The sequence below is a fragment of the Mytilus trossulus genome, chromosome 6 (assembly GCF_036588685.1).
Source record: "Mytilus trossulus isolate FHL-02 chromosome 6, PNRI_Mtr1.1.1.hap1, whole genome shotgun sequence".
Classification (NCBI taxonomy): Eukaryota; Metazoa; Mollusca; class Bivalvia; order Mytilida; family Mytilidae; genus Mytilus; species Mytilus trossulus.
The window spans coordinates 63404388-63424336 of NC_086378.1; the positions used below are offsets into that span (position 1 = coordinate 63404388).

The following is a 19949-nucleotide window of genomic DNA, read 5'->3' on the forward strand; positions in this document are numbered from 1 at the left end:
ATGTATTCCTAGAAAACAGGATAACTCAATGTGATTTATGATGAATTTTTTAAGCTGCAGTAAACATTTGCAAAGTATGCCTCGTACATAATTTTATAGATGTAACAAATATTGAACGTTAGTGATTATTTGGTTGGGCATTGGTTTTCAGAACCTTGTATATTAAACGGTTAGAACATCGTTGTCCCCTTTCTAGAACAATCAATGCGAAAGTCCACAAATATATAAGTAGAACGAATGAATATATATATATATTTTGGGGGAATTCCATTCCCCTAAACGCTATGTTAAATTTTTTTACCCGACCGTTTCAATCTTTTCAGACTTACTTTTATTCGATAGATTAATACGAATGTTTAGATTCTTTTTTTTTTTTTGGACAAAATACGATTGACGAAACAATTACAGAAACAGACAAGTTTGAGGGGTAACGCGTGCAGTTTTATTCAAATATAAACATTTTCTCCCTTCCGTCTACATATTCATATAAAATGACTTAAATACAGCAGAGGAAAAGTCATAATGTAAATGGATTGTGTGTTAGTAAATCAATCCACAGATATATAACAGAACAAGCCTGAAAAGTGACATGATTTTTTAATGTAAAACAAAATGTATCACTTACGTTTTTTTCTAACTAATGCAATGCATTCTAGTATTCTAATAAATTGCATTTTAATTTAGTTTGTAACTTGTAAAAACACTGTACTTAATTTGAATTAGCATTTTAAATGAATTTTAAAAATATCGTAAAGAATGGTACTGAATGTTCGACATTGCTTTCTTTTAATTGAACTAATTTGTGTAAATGTACGGTTTATTGAAAACACGATACATGAAAAAAAAAAGATATCTACATAAAATCAGAACATTTCCAGATATCATATTCACAACATTTAGATATGTTTAAAAACGAATAATATACTTGTTTTGATTAAACTTTTTGAATAGAAATGGAACCAATTCATTCAAGATTGACGGTCTTGATTGATTCTTGCTTAGTATATACAATGGTTATATTTGATTCATATTTAGGAGTGAAAAAAAACCCACATTTGTTTTGAAAATAAGGAATTGTTCACGACATAACTTAGATAATGTTGAAGGTTTCTGTGTTTTGAGGAAAAAACAAAATTTCAAATGAACACATACATAGACTAGTCTTGTCCTTGTAAATGTATTAGTTATTGTCGTTCAGTTTTGACAAGAATGTTTTAATCGGTTCATGTACCCACATGTATAAACATAATCCTATATGAGTGATTTAAATTTGAGAACATTTTGATTGAATGTTGTTTGCAAGACAGAAACGACATAGGCGGATACAGGTGGGGTTCACCCGTCCCCTTTGTCCTCTTGGTCGACAATTATAATTATTGGCTAAAATAGGCGTATCAACATCTATTTTGCTCGCTACCTAATGGTTTAAAACATTTGAATAATTGATAAAAGATACATATCGGCTTTCTTTAAATTTTGTCAAAAAAGGGAATTCTAGCAACAATAATACCACACCGTTGATCAAAGAGAGAATGGTAAGTCATAACTGAAATACATATTGATTGAGTTAGCTATACTCAAGTTTAATGATTATTAAAGACGAAGGGGATTCATAGGATTGCATTATATTTTTTTTCCTTGAGCATAACTGAAGTATAACTTTTTCTTCACCATGGATAAATATTATTGTTAAATGTGAGCAATAGACACGAAACCAAATATTGAAAATTGAAATAAAAGCTATGTTATTTGAAACTTAATTTGCCAATAGAGGAATCGATGCAATCAATATCTGCAACGTTCTTCATCACTGGGAGGTAACATCTAAAATTTCTATTTATTTTCAAAATCAGTCTGTTCCTTTTGAATCATACAGTTACACCAAAACCATTGCACCTAAAATATTTAACTATAAACAGGCATTGCAGGACCTTGACTTAAAACAATATCTTAAAAACCCTCCGACATGTGACTGTTTCCACTCGCCTTATAATTACAGCCCCTCTGGTCATGTTATAACTGGGGATCTAAACATAATTCAACAAGAAAATCTCCGAAAGGTGATTTCTCATGGTCCTAAGTTTAGAGAACCCCAACCCATAAATTGGAACCATAACTTCAAAATAATTATGGATTCTATTGAGGAATACGCCAGAGCATTGGCTAAGCGAGAAGAAGTTGAACTGGACACTTTGTCAGAATGGGTTAAAACTATCAGGTCTCTGATAAAACGTCGCATTCACAAGTTGAAAAACTGTGTTAACGATCGACCAAAGTCCGTTTTCAAAGACAAGCCATGAAATGTCTATCAACTCTCCATGATAAGTATGTTGTTGTTCCTGCGGACAAAGCTTCAAATAATATTGTCTTTGTATGTAAATCGTATTACTACAAATGTCTTGTAAAAGAATTGGGTATAACGGAGCACTCAGGTAATCCCACATACAAAGACAATACAAAATATCATTTGACAAGGATGAGATTTTAGCAAATCATAAGTCCTTCATGGCTTCAATAAACATTACATTGAAGACCAAATCGGAGGACTTACCTTGTTTGTATTGGATACAAAAACTTCATAAAATTCCGTACAAACAACGGTATAGTGCTGGCTCATCTTCATGTTCCACTAAAGAATTGTCCATTTAATTGACTAAGATTCTGTCCGCAGTGAAAGAGGGTCTTTAGAAATACTGTGAAACTGTTTACTCGCGTAGTGGTATTAACCATATATGGATTCTTAAAAATTCTTAAGAACTTCTAGACAATTTTAAATCTCGGTCTTTTTCTGAAATTAGTTCCATCAAAACTTTAGATTTTTCAACCCTGTATACCACCATTCCCCATGTAAAATTGAAAAATCGCCTAAAAGAAATTATCCACAATGCCTTTCAACATAAAAATGGTAACATACGCTATAAATTCATTACTTTGGAATTTCATAAGGCATATTTCGTTAAAAGTGAAAAACAAAGAGGTAAAATATGCTACACAGAAGAACAAATGGTCAGTATACTGGAGTTTCTTATCGACAACATATTTGTTGAGTTTGGAGGTAGACTTTTCCAACAAATTGTCGGCATTCCTATGGGAAAAAACTGTGCGCCTCTTCTTGCTGATCTCTTCTTATTTTCATATGAATCGGAGTTCCTCCAGACACTTGTAAAAAACAAGAGGATCAAAGAAGCCAGATTATTTAATTTCACAAAATTTGCTACAAACATTTTAACTTTAAAGTAGTATTTATGTTTAGGAATATGATTAAGTGAGTAAAATCGAATGTGTGTAACGCAACTTTTCACCCGATTTATTTTTATGTATTCGGAATCTATGTATTCCTCAAAACGTATCTTGCCTTTTAATTACTCAATAAAACGTTAATTAATAAGGAATCATTGCAAGAAAAGCAAAATTAAAAGCTCAAACACACCAAAAAAATCGATACAATGAAACAACTGTCACATTCCTTATAAGAGCATATTCCTCAAATTAGCAGTATTTTTGGCATTCATACAACAGCAAAAATAAAATAAAATAAAACCAGCAAGCATCATTTAATCGTAATGGTTCATTTCAGAGGCAAAATCATCTGAATGCCATGTCCGTAAGCCCTCCACGTTCTGTATGTAAGTGCCGGTCCCAAGTCAGGAGTCTGTATTTCATTAGTTGTCGTTTGTATGTGTTATATATTTGTTTTTCGATCATTTATTGTACATAAATAATGCCGTTGTTTTACATTTGTCTTTTCGGGGCCTTTTATGCATGTTATGGCTGACTGCGGTATGGTATGGTATTTTGTCATTGTTGAAGGCCGTAAGGTGACCTAAAGTTGTAATTTGCTGTGCCATTTAGTCTTTTGTGGAGAGTTGTCTCATTTGCAATCATCTTTTTAGTGTAAGGAATACTTTCTACACTATTTAGATCGTGGAAAAAGTAAAATAACAAAAAATTCTAAACTCCGAAGAAAATTCAAAATTGAAAGTCCTTTATCAAATGACAAAATCAAATGATAATACACGTCAAACGAATTGACAAAGACTGTCATATTCCTGAATAGGTGCAGGCATTTTCAAATGTAAATAATACCTAAGGTCAAGAAAAGTGGCATCGATACATTATGCATTCAAATAGCGGATAACACTACTGCATGGTGTAAGAGAAAATATATTCATTTGCATTCCATATGTCGAATAAGCATTTATGAAAGGCGAAATAATGTGCATACTTTATTCATACTAGACGATTTTATTTACTCATTAATCTTTCGTTATAGTTTATCACTGTCACTGATAAGGCTAATCAACTTAGTCATATTATGTATAAAATTGGTATTGGCATTATATGTCTATAGCAGTATTCATAATTAGTTTACAGATTAAAGCAATCCAATTGAATGTCTTATAACAAGAATATAAACTGTATACGTGAAGTTATGCCAAAACAATATCAATAACAAGCGATTTGCTTAAAAAAACAAATATGTATATAGCCGAGTTCATATACTACTTTATATAACTCTGACATAAGTACCACTTTTTTAGTCACATTCACAATTGAATTACGGTTGGTGTTTTTTAACGGACACAAAGGAAATGCTGGCTGTATCCCACTATACATATAAGTGTGAAAAACACATCGAACCCCAGCCAACAGTCATATGTGTCTGGTGCGTTTCTGTCCTGGAGAACCTGGCACGATTACAGTGATATCTTTACTTTCAAACTTGAGAATTTAAAGAGATGCGCAGTGAATAATTAAATGTTTGAACTCAAATCAGTAATGTATACTTCGAGTATTAGATACTATTTGGTTATGTTTTAGTCTAGAACAATGTCTTGCTTTTTTAAAACTGTTTATGATTGATTCTTTAGTCTTGGAGAACAAACAGGATTCATTGAATAATTGAAAATATAAATGTGAACTACAATGTAGCTACATTTGTATATGTGACTGCGAAGTGTTTTCATACTATATTCTTTATAAGCTGACTTTATAATATAAGTTTGTTGATGACGATATCCATATATACTAAGTAGTCGCTAAAATCCATATCATTTTGATTTTACTGAATGTTGTCGCATTGTCTTTCAAACAGTGCAGCACATCTCCTTATAAAAGAAAAACAATACAAACATCACTTTGGCAAGCCGTATACATGATGTTCAATAATCATGAACATGTGCTATATCACTTATTTGAAAATATATGCACTTATTATTGCGTCAGTATTTATAACAAACACCTTATATATAGTTTATTCTTCCATTAAAATAGTTCAAAGTTAAATTTTCGATAGGTAAAGTATCGGTTTTTTATATAGATATATTGTTCTCTGATAAATATTTTTTATGTTTAAAATTGCTCTGTTTTGAAAAGACAAAATATAATGCTTTGTGAAGAGAGTGTGTCTAGCGTTAACGTTAAACAATCCTTATAGTAAATCTTTCTTATGGCCAGATGCAAAGCAAACTGTCAGTCCAATCCAATAGAGGGGCAAATTCAGTAAAAAATCTCCCATAGACTTTAATGCTAATCTATGTATGGAATGACATTTATACCTGATTTACCTTTAGAAATTGGAAACTTGCATATAACATTCATGAAAGTACAAATGTAGCTCTATCTTTTGCAACAATAAAAACATAGGGTCATGCGGCGTTTTTAGGTACATGTATTCACATGTCCTTATTAACAAACAAAGTACTCACACCACATCTTCCTATATCTATAAAGTAGATTCGCACTGAATTCCTATACTGACCCCCATTACTTTTCAACCCTGTAGTAAACAAAGTTACTACATTCAGCATTTTATTTTTTATTTTCATATAACTCTAGTTTTGATCCATCTGCCAAAAATATTTGTTACAAACATTAGCTACCAATAAGAAGAGCATATTGCTTCATTTTTATATAGAAAGCTCTCCCCTTAAAGGGCGGTCCCTGATGACGTAAATTTATTTACTGAATTTACCCCTATAGCCTTCACTTCTACCGCAGCTCTTCAAATTTCCAATCCTTCATCCAAGTTCAACCCCTCTGTATAACCTATCAATTTTATGAATTGTTAAGTGTTTTCGTTTTGAATATGCATGACCTATTTGCAATTGCAAACAATAATCAATCATTTAATTGACTCTGTTGAAGTATGATAGATAAACACGAACCTGAATCAACTAAATTGCGACATTCCTCTATTATTAATTTTTCAATTATAACTTAGCCTTCTAAAATAAGGAAGGAATTAATATTTTGACATAAACATTTCCCCGTAGATATCTGTGTTTTATATAGAGTCGAGTTTTCGATTTAGACTGAATAATTTAAAAGCTTCTAACAAAGATCTAATGAATCAATATTAATACAAAAAATACTTATAATGGTACATTAGTATCGATTAGCTGGTAATCAAAACTGGGGTAAATCATAATAACATATCTTGTGTATATAATTATGCGCTTATTTTGCATGAAAAGAAAAACAATCTCGTTTTCCCAAAAGATCAAGACAATCCAAGGTATAGGGTGATACATCCAAAAAGAAGATTTAAAATCGTGGTGCAATGGACACTTTAACACAACCAGTTCAAAACGTGTTTTAATTGAAGTGCTGTCGACATGTGCACAACATGTAGATTTAAAATTTTCGACATCATAGACACACGAAAATTCTTTGCAAATATTTCAAGGCTGATTTTGTGAATAATGTGTGAAATGATAATATTTTGAATAAGTCTTGCATTTTTCACTGTTTCATGCAGACTGGTGATAGGATGAATTTTCAGGGTACATTGGTGTATTTTATATTTGGGAGCAGAATATCATTTCTCTGGAAAGAATTGAAGAGTAAGCTTTTGATTGAATTTGTGTATACATGTTATGATAGTTGTATAAATTTAATTTAGCAGGTACCTAAATCATCCCAACATATTACCTTTTTATGCACACATAATAGCTTGGAACCTTTATTGTTTTCTATTTGAGTTGGAAATCAATGAAGGAATGTAAAAATCAAAGCAATATGCAATAACCGATAAAAATTATAAATGCATGAATATTCGCCGAAATCTACATTTGACATTATCAGTATTGATTCAAATGTATTTCAAAATGTTCTTTTAGGTTTATTCCGTCACCGGATATTATAAAAAAAAATGTGTATTTATGATGTTCGTGAACATAAATATTCCATGTAAGGTTGAACAGCTCCCACATTGCTCAAATCCCATTAATTGCTTTGTTAGTGGTTTTCTTTAGGGAAATCTACACAATAATGCCATTAAACAAAATATATTGAAGGTGCATAGTGATACATTTTTTTAAAAAGTTTATGGTAACAAGTTGCAACGATGGAACGAGAGGCGGATATAATGCTAAATGAAGCTTGTGAGGAATATCAATAATTCCAAGAATCATTTGAATCTTTATTAGGAGAGCAAGCGAAAAAGATATTTAAGAATATTTTTAATACTTATCATCATCAAATTGACAATATTAATAGACGATATCGAAATTGTAACATCTAGATATAATGCATACTGTATTGAAAGAGGGGCGAAAGATACCAGAGGAACAGTCAAAATCACAAATCGAGAGCAAACTGAATACGCCATGGCTAAAAATAAAAAAGACAAACAGACAAATAAAAGTACACAAACTTAAGACTGAGCAACCCAAACCCCGACAAACACTGGGGATGATCTCAGATCCTGCCCCACATGTATTGACCATATTAGTTATGTTAAAACTTTCAGATTGCATATGACAGTCATAGTAATGCGATACATTACATTACCTAACAATATTATCGCTAAAGTAATTGATAAATTAAACAAAACAAATTTAACCCCGCCGGAAATTTGCGCCTGTCTCAAGTCAGGAGCCTCTTGCCTTTGTTAGTCTTGTATGATTTTTAAATTTAGTTTCTTGTGTATAATTCGAAGTTTAGTATGACGTCTATTATCACTGTGCTAGTATACATATTTTTAAGGGGCCAGCTGAAGGACGCCTCCGGGTGCGGGAGTTTCTCGCTACATTGAAAACCCATTGGTGGCCTTCGGCTGTTGTCTACTCTATGGTCGGGTTGTTGTCGCTTTGACACATTCACCATTTCCTTTTTCAATTTTACATTTTATGAACTTAAGTATTTTATATAGAACAATGTATTTCTCACGGCTGAATGATTGATAAAAAAAAACTATAAGAAGCCTCTAAGGTGTTTTTCTGTTTAATGTAATTAAGTTATAAAACCATTTGAATCGTATGCATAACGATGTACGAATAGAAGCTGCTCACATACAAAGTAGGTCCGTTGGGATCTCAAGATAACTGATATTTTCCCAGGGTACCCAGTTGTCGATAATAAACATTGGTATTCTGGCTATTTTCATACGTTAATAACTTTCTATAATTCCAACAGAATGAAGTTGTGTTGATTCGGGAAACATTGTTATTTGATCATAAACCATTCCTAAATTAATATATAGAACTGCCGAACACAAAACCTATATTAAAGTGAGTTCGTTCAATGAACTAGTTTTATGATGAAATAAGGATTTATGTTAAGAAATCGTGTTATTTGTCAGAACAATCACAGATAGGAAATTACACAATTCAAAAAACAGACGCAATATTAGTCAGGGATAAAATTCTAGATCAAATGTTCTAAGAAAGTTATTCAAGGTCTAGACATTCTTTTTTCACATTCTAAAAGTGATTGTTCGGGGACATTTATTGTATGGGGAATTCTCTTGTCACGCGCATTGATAAATGGTTTTATTTATGTTTGACTTAAGTGGTCGTTAATTGGATTTCTGTAAAAAGTACGGCTGAATTTGAAGTAAGTAATTATAAACTTTTTTTGAAATTGTATCAAACCGACTGTTTTGAAATAGAAAAAGCGGCTTTTTTCAGTTGTACTTATAATTATAGCTTCTCATATATTATATTCATCAGTAATATTGATGTTTTGTTTTGGATTACAAATAATTGTGTGCTCGAATAATGTAAAAAATTGTTTTCTGTTTTTTCAGGTTAACGGAAAGATGGCAAAACTTTGTAGATTAGTGAAGCTCAACGACAGTTTTAATACACAAGTGTTTACCTTTATGCTACCTAACAAGGTTTTAAGAGAATTTTCGCAGGATATTTACGCCAAAGACATGGTTTATGGTCACCATAAATGGACTGTTAGTTTTATAAAAAGCGAAAAACATATGGGTGCGTACATAAAACTTCAATCAACATCGACAGGGATGGTCAGCAAGCTGGACTTCTCCTTCACAATGCTAAACAACGATCATTTTACGAAAAACGAGTCTTTCATGGAGAAAGAAGGTGAATTTACATATGATGAAAACGTCAAAGGCAGAAAAACATTCGTTCCGCTAGAAGATATGGCAAAACGTGGTTTTATGCAAGGTAACGGGGAATTCTTAGTGGAACTTGAACTGAGAAATATTGTATCTTCCTTTGAATGTTACCTCCGTATTCCAAAAGAAAATAACTCACGACATTCATACGGTCCAAAAATGGAAACACCTTATTTTTCATTCGGTCTCTCTGACTGGAGTGTTTCGTTATTCCCAAACGCTTGCACGGTTGAAACTGAAGACAACATCACAGTCCAGCTAGTGCGGCACACAAATTTTGACCATATATGTGATGTTAAGTATCAATTATCACTCGGAGACCAAAATGCCTATGAATCTGGTCCAGTTGACCAGCTACTTGACGCAACCGGAAATAGCGAACCATTTACAGTTGGAGCATCTCTTATGAAACTGTCGCGAGGACGTTCTTCTTTGAAGGTTAGGATTGAAATGCAAAACGTTGTTTCCGTAAGTGAAGTTTCTATTAATGTTCTAAGTAGAAACCGCAATCGAGCACACCTTTATGATAAAGACAAACAAGCATGGATGTTAGAAGCTGATGCCAGCGGCAAATATTTGGCTTTCAAGTTGTATTATACGGATATTAAGCATGTACCACGAAAGAACAGTCGGTATGTAGCTTTCAATTTGGGAATAGTTCCCTATAGCGGGAATCAGTACGTCCGGGCTATCAATGGACCCTTTGTTAAATATTATGTTCAGGACGATCATGATGATGGATACTTAATACATACAGACATTCCGATTGAAGAGGTGAGGTTTAGCTTTAAGAGAAATGTGGAATTCGTAAGAGTTCTATTTTTGTTTAAATATTTATGACGTCTAAAAAAATTGCAATGATAATTTATCTTATCAATAATAATTTTCTTTCACTCCTTTGGCATTATTGATCAAGAATAATAAACCAATATCTTGATTGTTGGTTGTTTAACGTCCAGTGGCAAATATTTCATGAATGTTCAGGACGAATAAATAATAAAAAAAACTTAAAAGAAAAATTGAACTAAAAGAAATATTAGTTTTAGTATAACAAAAGTATACAAGAAATATGCGGGAGGATACTTTTAAACCAACATACAAATTGAATAGATGGAAACAGTTCAAAGCAACCGTACGATCTTCACCATAAGAAAAAATCATATCATATAGTTGACTATAAAACCAAATAGTTCTTGCTTAGAAAGGTATTGTAGAGTGAATGGATAGGCCAATACATGTTAAATGTTATGCAAAATTGTTATAGAAATATCATTATTGTTTAACTAGAGATACAATACCTTTCTAAGCAAGAACTATTTGCCACTGAACGTTATACTCAGCAATCCCCTTTAAGTAATATTTTTCAATTTTGATTAAAAATAATAATCTTAAGAAATACTCGACAATTTTTTAGTAAACAAAAAGTCTATGAAATTACCCCTTCTACTCACCACCCTTAATTAAACACAACTTTTCAGTTTCAAAACTAGCACTTTTCAGAAATGTATTAGATTTTTGCATTTTGCATACTTAAAGCAATCAATGCCATACATTTGCTTTGATTTTTTTTTTAATGCAAAATTTAAACGAAAATACTATATCAGGCTAGTATATAAGTACAATTTCTCACAGTACGCCACTCAGACATTGATTGTAATAGCGTTACACTAAAGCATGACATTTCGAGAGATAGATGCGATTAATGAAACGTCTGTTTAAATATATGTCAAATTGAAAAACCCAAGTTGCCTAAGCCAATTACATTGTAGACAAATGTCTCTTAAACAGACATTAATCAAGCAAGTCACGATCACGATGCTACAAATAAAACAATCATTTGCATTCCATTAATTACTCTTAAAAGTTTGTGTCTAGAAAGCAATTCATCGTTTTATTTGGGAGGATTGCTCTTCAAATACCGAAAATTTTGACTCACATCGGAACTGCTAACGACATGCTGACATACTTTAAATAATTCTTTCATTGTTAAAATAGAACAACTGGCGTTGTGTCTTACATGGTATCTTGTTGCATCGATCTAATTCAATAAATACTATATTAACTCGCGTGCTCGTACACATAGGAGCAACGAAATCAGAGAACTATATTTTTATTAGATTGTTTGTTATTTTAAACATAGTGCATTGTTCTAAATGACAAATGGATCATACACAAATTTTACAACCAATTTTTTTTGTTATGGTTATGGTTATTCATTTGGTTTGAAGATATGGTATAATTTCAAATACAGTGTGGCTTTCAACAATGAGAAAACCCTTTACCGCAAAGTCAGCTTTTAAGTTCTAAAACATATGTTTCGAACTTATATCACTGTGCATGTCCCTTCAACAGGTCTTACATGTACAATGTTCAACATCTGATTGTAACTCGTTTATTTTGATACTGCATACGGATATTAATTTGTACAGCAATCTAACACAAAACAAAATACAAAAAATTGCATATATATTTATACGGGCTCCAACAATGTTCGAATGTCGATACTTGAATATACGGGAACTCAGAAAAATGAAAAAAACATTCTGGTAAAATTCAAGGAGATACACCGAGTCTTTTTGTAAAAAGTATATAAGTTTCAACTATCCTAAGATAAAGGTTTTCCCGTCTTTTAAAATTTGTTGCTGGTTAATAGATTTCCGTGATTTATATTTCATAAAAAAGCTTACATGTATGTTTGGCTTTGAGTGATTTGAATGGGTTTATTTTCTTGTTGGAATATTTCAGATAAGCAGTCCCGATAATGATTGGGTAAGCACAGAAGACCAACACATAACAGTACATGTAGAGTGGATTGATTCACAACTATTAATTTACCCAACATACCATAGATTAGATGACGTTGCAAGAGTTCATAAACAACAAATGATGTAAGAAAATTGTAAATATTGTCCTTTATCATAAAATGTAACGTCAGGCAAATAAAAGTATAGCCGAAATCATTAACATTAACGGTACCAATTTTTCAGCATCAGATGCGATGGCATACATTACTAGCTTACTGAATTACTAAATGTTTTGCCAAAAGCGTTCCAAATGAAGGTTTATCTAAAGAGAGCTACGAACGCAGAACATTTATAAAGTAAATAATTATACTTATTTTACAAATCATTTCCGCCATATTTCTGCTTGCGAGAATTGTACAACTGTATATGACATTACAAAAAAAATCATAGAAAAAAAATGTTGTCGATGTTAGGTACAAGCTTGGTCTGCGTCAATATGTTAACTTAACTGTCGAAGGTCTCAAGCAAAGTAGAAGACGAAGAAAAATAATCAAGATAATTTGCGGTACCGGTCATTTTTTACCATTTCATCTGATTTTTGTCTCAATAACATCTAGCCAAATAACTTATAAGAACATAGAAATTATAAACTTTGCATCACTCGTAAAACAGTTATATAGAAATGCCGTTTATTAAAACAATGAATTGTATCAAGGCTTAATATATATTCAAAACTTATAAACAAGTCCATATAAGAATCAAGATAATTTAACATTTTCTTCCTATTGTTATACGAATATTACTCATGTTTAGTTTTCTTCATAAGAAACATTGTTGGGACTAAAAAAATGAAATAAGTACTGATATTTAATATATATCGTGTTGAAAGTACAAATAATTGGCAAGTCGTAAATACTTGCCACGAGTTATCTTTCTTAGCCTAAGTTTTATAATGCATTATCATCTCATTTTCGATAAAAAAAAAACACGTTTCGAGCATGGTCTTATCTGAATAAATGATACAATTGGTGGGCTTCGGCTTCGGCTCTTTGATCGGTTTTGTGTTCCTTGATACGTTCCCCATTTCTATTCTCAATTTTACATTCATTTATATATTTCTTTTATTTTTACAAAGATACTGCGATTCGCATATTATTATGTAATTTTTGTTACATTTAATCAGAAAAAAATGAAATTAGCTTTTGTTTTTGTAATATTTTTAATGGTTTTCAGCCTCAAGGAATAATTGCGTGAAACAAATCTTCCCAAGACCAATAAAGATTTTGTTAATTAAATTCACTAATAATTTAAAAATAATCGTTTTTTTAATTTAAAATTGAAAACTCTAAATGGTATCGAAGCAGTGTAGCTCTTATCCATGTGCAATGCAATAAAATACAACACTTGTATATGCTAAATTTGTATATTGTTTTGCTCCTTTGTTCTACCATTGTATAAAATCGTTTTATTTTATATTTTAGACGAGAGATACTCGCTTTACAATCAGAAAATTATGCCTTAGAGAAACAACTCTATAGTTATCAACAATCAATTGCAAAGACAAATTCTAAACCACGATCTCTTAGTGAAGATAGAGGAAATTCATACAGAAGACAGTGAACAAAAGACGACAGAAGACCATAAAATGTCAGACAATGGAATGATGTCTCTAGCTGCTTTAATTTTTTTTTCATTTTTATTTTTATTCAATTAAATGATTATCTCTAATTTTTACAATCTAATAAAAGAACCGGTTTCGGTGATAACTAATGATTATATTGTTGTGTCGTTGGAAATCTGTTTTCAATGTTAAAAAAAATACAATAAAAGTATTGGAGAATGAGGATTTCAACCTGAAAAAAATCATGAAAATTAACAAATACACCAGCACAACTAAAACATTATTGTGCAAATTTGCGTACATGCATCAGTTTTATTTTTAGAACACATGTTGATTTGATTATTAAGGACACATTTTGTAGCCTGTACTTTCCAACATGGGATTTCTCCGTTAGGATTGCTGAAAGGAATAGGTATTTACAGTATCGGCGGGAATATCCGCTATTATTTTACATTTCTAAAGTTGTAAAATCCTATTTCATATTTTGTAAAATGTAATATCTTAAATTTATAACATGTTTTTTTTTCTATCAGTTAAATGAATTCTTGATTTTTGAGTTGTAACTTTTAAATGTGTAAAGTAAAAGCATTTTTTTAATTTGTATTTTCTGCATTCGTTACATAAGTAAAATCACAAAAGTACTGAACTCCGAGGAAAAACGAAAAGTACCTAATCAAATTGCAAAATCAAATGTTAAAACAAACTGTCATATTCCTGACTTGGTACGTACATTTTTTCCTTAGTAGGAAATGATGGATTTTACCTTGTGTTATAGCTAGCTAAACCTCTCACTTGTCGCATCACATTCAATTATATTTACAACAATGCGTGAACAGAACAGACAAAATATGTAAATTTGTCAAAGTAGGGGTACAATTAAACAAAGAAGCTCAAAAAGCATACAATTGTACATCTCTTAATTTGTGAAATGTAATTTCTTTGTATGAGTCCTGTTATGCGAGGATGCGACAGTTGACAGCCAATGAGAAGTTCTGTTTCTGAAGAAAAACCACAAGTTATAAAAGAAAATTGCTGTTTCAAATTCATACCAAAATTCGAAATTCAAAACCAATGTTTGACCAATTTGAACCATACTGACTGCTTAAAGCGAATTGTTATAATTTCATTTCAATTATTGATTGAACAAAAAAAATATATTTTCTAGATTTTTTTATATATCCTTTTAGACCGTATATAGAATATCAAGTACAAATTCGTACGTTAGCAATAATTCCTCGACACATTTTCTGGTTTTACCCCAAGAAAAGATTTAAAACTTCATAACACGTGCTTCATGTAATTGGTGGTTTTATTTATAAACGTCAGACATTGACGTATTCCTTTAAATATTGGCATGCATGAATATAATTTTTATTGGCTTATATTCAATGCTCATTTCTAAAATGTAAATGGCTTCATTGAATTCCTTCAGAAAAGCAAATGGTGTCAAATTAATACGTATGTAACAGGATATTTAAACTCATTATGAAATAATTTGTAGTTTGTTCTATTAATAGTAATGACCGTTATTAAAATACAAAACTTCACATATATATATATATATACATTGGTATTTCCAATTATTTATAATTCAAATAATAGTTGTTAAAATATGCAACAAAATTTACAAACAATGAGACAAAATGCTTATCATGACTGGTACATTTTCCCTTTTATACTGTAGACAGACAATTTGTATTAAGGTTTGTGTACCCTCCTGTAGCCAATTTTTAACGAATTTTTCAAACTTCAATTGTGTCAAAACTACAGATAAAATGAATAATAGAGATAGGCCATTTTGTACATATTCAAAGGGGAAATTTGATGGAAAACATTATTGTTTACTGTTTCATTGCATTTAATAGAAAAAGGGGACTTTGTGGCAAATAAATCAAGATTTTTATAGAAAATCCATAGCCTTTATCCTTGTACTCTCATATTTGGAAATTTTATAACTGATAGATATAGGATTATTGCATGCAGTGCTAGCATTGATTTCCTTAAAACAAGTTTATAAATGTAGCTATTGGTTAAAACAAATATAAATATGGCCAAAATCAAGTACACCTTTTAGGGTGCGATCGATTTTACTGACTCAGCACGAGGTGTTTTGGAATTTACAGGTTGCTTAGAAGTTTTTGTAAAAAATAAACACTAGCACATCATAGAAAATCAAGTGAGTAATTTATGTTTCAAATTTTATATAAAAAATCTTTGTAAAAGAGGGACGAAAGATACCAAAGGGACAGTCAAACTCATAAATCTAAAACAAACTGACAACGCCAAGGCTAAAAATGAAAAAGAAAAACAGAAAAACAATAATACACATTAACACAACATAGAAAACTAAAGAATAAACCACACGAACCCCACCAAAAACTAAGGTGATCTCAACTGCTCCGGAAGGGTAAACAGATCCTGCTCCACATGTGACACCCGTCCTGTTGCTTATGTGATTACAAATCCGGTAATAAAGGCTAATAACCCACAAGAGCTGCACACAAACGAATAAAGGGCACCAAAATAATACTTGTGTAAAAGCATTCAAACGGAGATAACCAACGGTTTGCCCATTTCAAAACAAGACACGAGGACCACTTATGAAGCACATTAACAAACTGCCGAACATCAGAATCCTTTGGACAGGTGAAAACAATTGCTGCGGGTTCAAACGTTTTAATAGCACAAAACCTTCTCTCTAATCTGAAATCATTGTATAACATCACAACAAAGAAAGACGCAGTATCAAATATCAATTTGAATGGCTTAAAACAATCATAAAACGTAGTAACACAAATAAACACACAATGAATGAATAAATTTGTTCATGATGCAATGTAAATATTAAAAGATAAGTCAATGAAAAAAGAGTTGAATAATTTAAGTAAAAGTATTATCATGTTTATACATTTGTACTGCTGTAAAATATTAAACATGTGTTAAACAATTTCAGAAAAAAAAACATCAATTTTGAAAAAAAAAGTCATATTAAACCCTTGTAAATGAAAATAGTTTTGAATTTAAGTATACATGTACAAAAATAAGGTCGAATTCATAAACGAATTCTCTTTTCTGACAAGGTCGAAATATAACACATTATATTCACGAATGATAAAAATGAAATCCGTTTCTACTTAAAAGAATACACAAACTTGTATCTATAAATTCATAATGTTTTCCATAGAACATGTATATGCATGTTTGTTTACAGTAATATCGCACTTTGTATACATGTACAATATTATGTTACTGTAAAATGTTGAATTGGTGGACAGAGATAACCAATATTGAGCAATTTACATTTGAGAAAAAGAAAATAATTATTAAGAATTTAGACATGTAAAACAATTTAAAAGAGAAAAAAAACGATGCTCTTATTCATAACGAAACAATTTACGAATATGAGAGACATAAATTAGAGAAAAACCCTAAACCACCATACGCTCAGGCATTTATATAACCTAGTTTTGCCCAGTATAACCCACTAAAACCTGGGTTTTCTCAGTATTTCCCACTGGGCTTAGCAATACTCATAAAACCCGGGTTTTTGCCAACCCTAAAAAATTACGATAAGATTATTCTGTTTTTTGTCGTCCACATGATCCATGTCCTCTATCCCTACGTAATCTTGATGAATTTCCGCAACCTCTCCCATCTTCGAACACAGTAATAACTGTTTTAATAGGATATGTTTGTCGGCTTGTATTTTGTGCACCATTACTATTAGTTTGGTTGATTTGAATATTTCCTGTATTATTTATTGTAGTTTTATCATTATTTTCGGAGCTGGTTTTCATGTGGTCTACAAGTGCTTTCATCTGTTTTTCAATCACTGATTCAAACATATTTTTCATTTCAGCAGCTCGTTTGTCATTTCTGTTTTGCATTTCAGCGTCTCGTTCTTCAATTCTACTTTGCCATTCGGAATCTCGTTTTTCTAGTTCGGTATCCAGATTCTGTAATTGTTCTCGGACAGATCTTTCTTCAGACTCTTTTTGTTTTAGCTCCTTATTTACTTTAGCTAGCTCGCATTTCAGCCTATCAATTTCTAATTCCTGTTCATCAGTGGTTTCCTTTTTTTGAAGAATTTGAGTCTAGTTCAAAAATCTTTCCGGACAGTTCATCTTGTCTGTTTTTCAGTTTTTGTATGTCTCTGTCTTTTTTTGTGTTTGCATTATCCAACTGTTTAATTTTGTCTGCCTGATCCTCAGTCTTGATTTTTAAAATTTCATTTTCATCTTCAAGTAATCTAATCGTTTCCTCACTTTTCTCCAGGATTTGATTTTTCTCATCTTGGTGACTCTTTTCATCAACGTTTATTTTCATTTCTAATACTTCAAGTTGTCGCATCGACACTTTATCTAGAGCAACTTCGTTGTCATATTCAATCGTGAACTGATCCTTGTTGGATACATTGAAAGACATACCCTTTGCTAAAATAGAATTCATGATATTTTCAGATATTGATCTCAACTTAACTTCCACATTAAATTTAAAAAATCCAGATTTTAAAATTGAAATATCAAGCCAGAAAAGTTAGTTAAGGAACACAATAACCTAAATATTGATGTGTCATGAAGATCCCTTTTGAAATTTTTTTTTCATTAAAATATTGGATATTTAAGTGATATGTTATTAATTTATTTTTTAGAAATCTTGCAATTAGTAGCTGCACGAATTGTTATATGTCTAGCTGTTTTAACTTTAATTGTCTCTTAACTCTGAGCTTACTAGGAAACTTTCTACGAAAAACAGAGAAATAGAAAATTACATTATTCTATAATTACATTATATGATATTTCAATAATATTCATAATAAAAACATGCACATAAGTACCTGTGTAATAGGTCCCAAAAGTTTACAATGTATATCCAACTATCTGTAGTCAAACGGACAATAATATCATTCTTGCATTAGGTAGAAAGTCCCTCACTTATAAACTATCATATCCATGTTTATCCGAAATACACTATATGTAGAGAAAAATTACACAACAACCTTATTTGGTTTACCAGAAAAAGAATGTTTTTTTATACTAAACTGGCAACATGCTGAGACTCTGTACGTTCGAATGAATACCATCATCATCATCATTATCATCAGAAAAATATGATTTCTCAATCTTTGCTGCTTCTATATTAATTTATATTTCATAATATCATGAATATACATGTTATATTTAATTAATGAAATCGTTCGTTTTTGATACAAGTACGCATGATGACCCCTCTCCCATGATCTTATAATAATATATTAATGTACGATTAATCCGTTTTGCATAGATTTAGCAAATACATTCGATTAAACTAAACTTACGTTTTCTTTGCTTCTTACACGGGAATGTGAATGAGAAATTTTTCCTGTCATTCATAGTTTATTCTGAAATCAAAATTAAACGCTTTGAATATGATAAGCGTTGTCTAAGACTACAGCGCTATACGATTTTATGAGGTAGATGCATCTAGTTTGAAGTCTATCAATTGCTCTTACATGTATTCCTGATGTTTTCTACGAGGTTACAAAGCACTTTAGGAAAATCAGTTGTATTTTTAAAATGACAATCCCACATCAGCAGTAATAAATTTGGATATGAACGCTGTACAGGATTTTGTAAAAATAATGGTGGATGTCTTGTATTTTATTTACATTCAAGTAAAAAAAATCAAATTATGACTGCCAGCTAATTTTTTCATTATTATAAAAACAAAATGAATACATTACGAACTAACTTGCATGTGCTCGAAGCAAGCGCATATCTGAATTAATGTTAATCATGAACGCTCGAAGCTGACGTTTTGAAAGTAAAGGACGTGTATGATATAGCAACGGCGGGTTTCAGCATTTGCTTAGCCTTCTGGAGCAGCTGAGATCTTATCACTTTCCTGTGGGGTCCATATTGCTCAGTCTTTAGTTTAATATGTTGAGTGTATATATTATTGTTTGGCTGTTAGTTGTTGTCTTTTTTAACCATAAAGTTGTTAGTTTATTTTTAAATTATGAGTTTAGATGTGCCTCTTGTATCTTTCGCTTATATTTCATACTGCAAAACATTTACATGTTTAACGAGTTCAAAACCTCACGCAGAATTATGAGGTTATTTCTTAACATTGCCTGTTAAGCCTACTATTGCTGTTAATCACACACCCATAAAAAATGATGAAGACAATCAATAAAATTATTCCTCCGATATTATCTTTTGATTGTCAGAAGCTT

At 31.2% G+C, this 19949-nt stretch overlaps 2 protein-coding genes across 2 annotated transcripts in view; one reads left to right on the forward strand and one right to left on the reverse strand.

The window, feature by feature from the left end:
* LOC134723649 (uncharacterized) overlaps window positions 1-13826 on the forward strand; it is a 45656-nt gene extending 31830 nt beyond the window's left edge. The window contains exons 2-4 of the mRNA XM_063587210.1: window positions 9032-10144; window positions 12116-12258; window positions 13596-13826. Of these exons, the coding sequence (XP_063443280.1) occupies window positions 9044-10144; window positions 12116-12258; window positions 13596-13734 (1383 nt within the window). The 5' untranslated portion in view covers window positions 9032-9043 and the 3' untranslated portion in view covers window positions 13735-13826. The remainder of the gene's footprint in view (window positions 1-9031; window positions 10145-12115; window positions 12259-13595) is intronic.
* A 1551-nt stretch (window positions 13827-15377) lies between these two features.
* Window positions 15378-19117, reverse strand: LOC134723650 (uncharacterized). Its single transcript, XM_063587211.1, has 2 exons — window positions 19053-19117; window positions 15378-18168 (listed from the first exon to the last, which is right to left on the reverse strand). Exons 1-2 carry the CDS (start codon window positions 19105-19107, stop codon window positions 17798-17800), a joined length of 426 nt encoding a protein of 141 aa, XP_063443281.1. The 5' UTR covers window positions 19108-19117; the 3' UTR covers window positions 15378-17797.
* Between the last annotated feature and the right edge of the window lie 832 nt (window positions 19118-19949).